The sequence below is a fragment of the Taudactylus pleione genome, unplaced genomic scaffold (assembly GCF_031769625.1).
Source record: "Taudactylus pleione unplaced genomic scaffold, aTauple2 ptg000373l, whole genome shotgun sequence".
NCBI lineage: Eukaryota > Metazoa > Chordata > Amphibia > Anura > Myobatrachidae > Taudactylus > Taudactylus pleione.
Genome location: NW_028284774.1, coordinates 3,339,001 through 3,345,000, shown reverse-complemented (window position 1 = coordinate 3,345,000; position 6,000 = coordinate 3,339,001). Strand labels below are relative to the sequence as shown.

General features: G+C 42.1%; 1 protein-coding gene across 3 annotated transcripts in view; it reads right to left on the bottom strand.

The window, feature by feature from the left end:
* BRDT (bromodomain testis associated) overlaps positions 1–6,000 on the bottom strand; it is a 146,539-nt gene that overhangs the window by 68,392 nt on the left and 72,147 nt on the right. For all 3 annotated transcript variants that reach the window (XM_088444892.1, XM_088444890.1, XM_088444891.1), the window contains 3 exons: positions 3,280–3,560; positions 3,073–3,189; positions 1,397–1,525 (listed from right to left, as the gene is read on the bottom strand). In XM_088444892.1, the coding sequence (XP_088301018.1) occupies positions 1,397–1,525; positions 3,073–3,189; positions 3,280–3,560 (527 nt within the window). The remainder of the gene's footprint in view (positions 1–1,396; positions 1,526–3,072; positions 3,190–3,279; positions 3,561–6,000) is intronic.

Genomic DNA, 6,000 nt, shown 5'->3' with positions numbered 1-6,000 from the left:
ATTCCCTACCAGCAAAACTGTGGCAGGGCATACTGGGTTGGAGTGTCACAGGTTACCTACACCTGTATTACTGCATGTTAAATCTTTAAAACACTATCTCACCTCTAGCAACTTTTTTCAGATGGATTTACATAAACCTTTAACTGAAATAAATAAAACCCTGAATAACCTAACATTTTTGTTTATCGTGGCTTGCATACTGTACAAGAGAATATTTCAAAACTACATTCTACCAGTTTTGTGAGATTAAGTAATTAATTGTATAGGATAGAACGGGCCCAAAGTAAAAGCCACTGGACTACAGATGTGTCCACATACATCTATCCTCCGTGTGCTACAAGTCGCACCACTCGACGTGTGAGTGCAGTGCGACTTGGTAGCGCCAAGCGTCTTTCGTGCGAAGTTTTAACTTCAAATGCATCTTAGTCGCAGTGTGATGTGAATAGAGCGCACAAGTAGTTTTCTGTTGATTAAAATTATATGTGGCATGCTTATGTTCTTTGCGCAACTGCGGGTGTATGTGCGTGCAAAATGCTACATTACAGTGTCAGAGCCTAGGACACCAACGTAGCGTTTCGCATGCAGATACACCCGCTGTTGCACACAGGCATGCCGCATATCATTTTAATCAGCAGAAGCGGCTTGTGCATTCTAGTCGCACCACTGTGCAAATAAGAAGGTAAAAAGTCGCATGAAAAGACGCTCAGCGCTACAGAGTCACACCACGGCATGGTGCGACTAGAAGGGCTGTTTAACGCCCAAGGAGGCTAGATGTATGTGGACACATCTGTAATTAGAAGGATTCGCACCTTACGGCGGGCAGCCACTGGCTTTGCATTAGCATTTAAACGGCAGTAAACATGCGAATATGCTTTTACTAGGTGTGGAGCAGAGACACAGCTTCCACAATGGGTTTATAGAAAAAGCATTAGGATAGAGAAGTGTTCCCAGAAACTGCAATACTAGTAAAACACTTGTAATGGTGGTAGTGGGTATAGTCATTCTATACACAGCGGTCTCAGTATCATACTGGTCTACGTGCATTTAACCAGCATAAGAAACGCTAATAAAACCAAATATAATTACCGCCAGCGTGTAGAAGGCTTTAGTGAATGACACAGAAGCTTATGCCTGCATATGTAATCTTTAGTTTCAAAGTTTCCTTTGCAATTTTAACAGTTCTGTCCACACAGGTTTACAATCATGCTCTGCACTTGTACATTGGGGTCCGAAGAAGAAATTATAGTTAACATCAGGGAAAAAAAAAATATATGGTTTTTCCAACTTCTAGTTAGCATGAAAAACAGACTGAGATTTCATGTAAGCCTTTCCAAAGTCCCAATTTAGGGACAGATCATCGCACAGCCAACTAAATAATGCCAGGTTGTCATCTAACCTGAGTCAGAGTCACTGCTATCAGAAGAGCTGGAATCGCTGCTGCTCTCGGAGGTGGAAGAGGAACTGCTGCTACTTTCACTTAGACGGCTTGGACCTCCAATCGCCTGTGGGACGGCAGCCGCTTCATCTGCATGACAAGCCGCAAAGAATCAGATGAGGATACACAACTCATTCGGTAGAGATCAAGCATTACAAGGAGCCTTTAAGAATATCTGAAACTTAACACAGTGCAGTACTTCTACTTGGTGTCAACGTCCACCTAGTGACCGGAGGCTAAAATGTAAGAAGGACCAATGCGGACTGGTGCAAATATTACTCTAACAACCAAAAGCATTTACATTTCCTGCCAAATCAACTAATAATTCAGGAACTGATGAGATGCTATTAAAATGTATTTTTAATCTTCTGGCAACATATTGGATTATAAAGGTTATTGAATACATATCTGCTTTCTGGTTTCCGTCAGTTTTTCAGCAAGATCTTTATATAATACAGGCACATTGTTCCTTTTAGTTGTCCTTTGGTATGACAGCTCTGCTATGTGATTGTACACAATTGCATCCTAAGGGACTTCTCAAACAGCGCTAAATACACAAACCAAAATACACGGCAGTGTGCCTGGATGATGCAAAGAGTTTGCTGAAACACAATTCTAGTTAGTTCAGCAACCAGCAAACCATTTCATATTTTTAATACTACAAGTTTAAAGGCTATGGAAACCTGTATATAGGAGGACACATCTATTAAGGAGACAAAAATTAGGGAGACTAACAATTACAGGAGTTCCCATTCTTCATTATTTAAAATGTGTTTAATGCACAAATACAAATAGATTGGACAGGCACTTTAGGCTGATTGAATTAAGATCTTCTATAGTCATATAAAATGAAATAAAGCAAAAAGAAGGTAAAACTAGTATATAAAGCTACACAGTCACTAGCTTTCATGCACAAAAATGATCCATACAGATGTTACAATTAAAACTACAGCTCTACTCATTCATCTGTTGAATTCTATAAACAAGACAAAAGGTTTGAATTCTGTTTTACGTAGAGCAGGACTGATTGAGCCTTCTGGAGGCCCGAGGCATTTAAAGGGGTCCCCCAAACACTCGTCCTGCCCTCCCACTCATCAGCACTGTGTCCATGCGTCATGTGGCCTGCCCCCACTCGTCCGACCCTTAGAAAATGAACAGGACTGCACAGAGCAGCAGTGTGCTACAGCCAGGAGGGGGGTCCCGAGTGATAGGGGCACCGCTCCCCCTCCTTATTCCGGCTCTGACGTAGAGGTACATTTGACTACACAATCTTCCTGCATCAGAACAAGAGACCCCACATCACTACACTGTGCAGTTTCCTAATCTCAAATACCTCAGACCATGACAAGACCTCCATCACATGCCTCCCATCCTCAATAATACAATTCCAAAGAAAATATTTTATACTGTCATGATCATTCCTATAATCCAATTGGCTACAATCGGTTGTTCTATCTTCATCTACAGCTTATTTGCATGTCTCCAGTTGGTGAAGACTTAATACAATAAGGAGCTATGGTACTTGGTATCCATGCCGCAAAAACAGTCACTAAAAAAGACAAGTACTTGTCAAGTAACTTAAAACTTTAAGACATACGTTGTCTCAAAGAGAAGAGAAAACCACAACCTTGACCAACCTGAGAGTTTGGGTTTCTTGGCTGAATTTAGTTGCCCGCTGACATCTTGAAGCCTTTTCTCCAACTCCTGTTTCTTTTCCTTATTCAACTGATCTTTCGATTTTAAGGTCTTCTCAGCTGCAAAGAAAGAGACAGGTTGGTGCAACTGTAAATCATCCTCTCAATTCACATCTTCTAATAGAGAGGTTATCCACCGCTTGCACGTACCATTTGATTTTTTGGGTCTCTTTCGCAGACTATTCATAACATATCTCTCCAAGTGCCTCAGAGTTGATGGTTTTAAGGTTTCAAAATCTATTTCAATTTCCTGAGGATTTGAGTCTCTCAGTGAGACTTCCCTAGACTGGATGATGTGGACTATACGACCCAGCTTATCTCCTGGCAGCTTATTTATGTCCAAACTTAACTGTCTCTTTTCGTCATAACTCATAGGCTTGGAGTGATCTTCATCCTCAGATACCAGCAGTTTCTTCTTTTTCTTTGAACCACTAAAACATAAAAATCCTATGGATCACAACCCTTTTATTGACATAGTTATTAGTCTTCCATTAAACAACCACACTCTTCTTGACATTAAGACAAAGCGCATACAATTTTGGGGTCTCTGAACAAACTATTCCTGTTGTGAATTATTGAAGATCAAAACGTAACAAACAAGAGAATAAAAAATTTTTAAATAAAAATCAGAAATGGAGTAAAGGGTTTAAGAAGGTTTATAGGAGAATGGTTATACTGGATGATTCAGATCAAATTAGGCAGAAACCACTGTTCATGGAGGAGCTCCACAGAGGATTTAGGGCCTGATTCAGCCGATGTTTACATTCTGCACATGCATATAAGATGCAGTATGCGCGAACCAGCTACTGCGATCAGGAATCGATCGCTGTGAGCACGCAGAGTCCTCATACAGTGATTGACAGGAAGTGACCGTTTGAGGGTGGTGACCGGGGGATGGTCAGAGAAACGCATGCATTTAAACTCTGTTACAGGGGCATGCATAATTAAGCCCCTGAGATTGTATACGCTGGCAGAGGTCTAGACGGCGACTAAGTTTAGCAGTTTGTGCGGTAGGTCAAGCGAACCACAACTGTGCGGATGGTACAGATTTTACTCAATGTTACCGCTGACTTGTGGTTGCATGTCATGGGAAGTGGGCGGCTTTATACACTGGTGGATGTTTTTGTATAGAGCTGCGGGTGCCGTGCGATTGCATTTACTAGCATATTTTTACAGCGAGCGGGGTGTGTGCGAACGCAGTCTTGCGAACCAACCTGAACCAGGTCTTTAGATCATTCTCAGGACAAAAGTGCAGCAGATGACCACCATTTTTGGGTCCACTGTATTAATGGAGACCCAAAGGATCCAACTTCTCAGCCAGACTACTAAATGGACGAGTCTACAGTCTACCAATTGTGTATCATTCAGCAATGAGGCTGTATTTCTAGAATAAGTTTACATTTTTGTATATACATTCTGAAAACCAGGCTGAGTAGATGGAGTGTATAGGACCAATAGATCAAGGAGGTCACAGCTTGCAATTGGTCAGTCCTCTTCACACCTTCCGCTCCACAGTCATTTAATGTAGGTTAACAATTCTGGCTTGGGAAAATTAGAGTTATGGCAGACTTACCTATAGAACTCCTTTTCTTCGAGGTCCATAGGGTCCACAAGAATACCATGGGGGAATATTATGATTGGAAGACCAGGCACCAAACAGTTAAAGCTTCTGCTCCCAGAATGCTCTGGGTCCTTCCCCATATATACCCCGCACCTAGCCATAGGACTTCAGTTTATTTAACAAGCCTCAAGGCAGGAGAAAGAGGAAAAAAAAAAAGGAGAAAGAGGAACAATCGTACACCAGAAACATCCTTACATAAAATTAGGAAATCTGTGACCGAAAGAATATAACCCAATGAAGCCATGTGAGTCAGGGTGGGTGCCCTGTGGACCTCGAAGAAAAGGGAGTTATCTAGGCAAGTCTACCATAACTCTAATTTTCTTCTTCTGGGTCCATAGGGATTCACAGGGATACCATGGGGATGTCCTAAAGCAGTTCCCCAAGGGTGGGGGGACGCTCCTGAGCAGAAAGGATAACTCCTTGACCAAAGGAAGCATCCTGAGAGGCAAAAGTATCAAAGGCATAAAACCTAAGAAAGGTGTGGACAGAAGACCACGTGGCTGCCTTGCACAATTGCTCAGCAGAGGCACCACGGCTAAATGCCCATGATGGCCCTACAGAAATGTGCCATCACCATGCTTTGGACAGAGAGATCAGCCTGTGTGTACACCTGAGAGATAGTCATGTGTAGCCATCGCGCCAGAGTGATTATTAGCTGGCCATCCTCGTTTGCGATAACCATATAATACAAAATGAGCATCTGATCTTCTAACAGATTTTGTACGCTCCACATAAATACGGAGAGCACAAACTACATCCAGGGAGGCTTCACCTACAGAAAGGTCTGGAGCCTGAAAAGCTGGAACAACAATTTCTTCAGTCACATGAAAACAGGACACTACCTTAGGAAGGTAACCCTCCCTTGTACGAAGAACAGCTTTATCCTGTTGAAAAATCAAAAAATGGGGAGCAATAAGAGAGCGCTGCCAAATCAAGAGACTCTGCGAGCAGAACAAATAGCAAGAAGAAAAAAGGTCTTTGCGGTTAACCACTTAAAATCCACAGAGTCCAAAAGGTTCAAATGGGGAAGTTTGTAGTCCCTTAATAACTAAAGACAAAACCCACAGTGCTTCAGGTTGAACAAAGTAGGGCTGAACTTGGAAAATTTCTTGGAAAAAAATTCTAACATCTGGTAATGAAGCAATCTTCTTCTGGAACCAGCACTCTCAAAGTTGCCAGGCATAGACCTTTGTCTAATCCTGCCTGAAGAAAAGCCAGTACCCTGGAAATCCTGAATATCCTAGGATCAT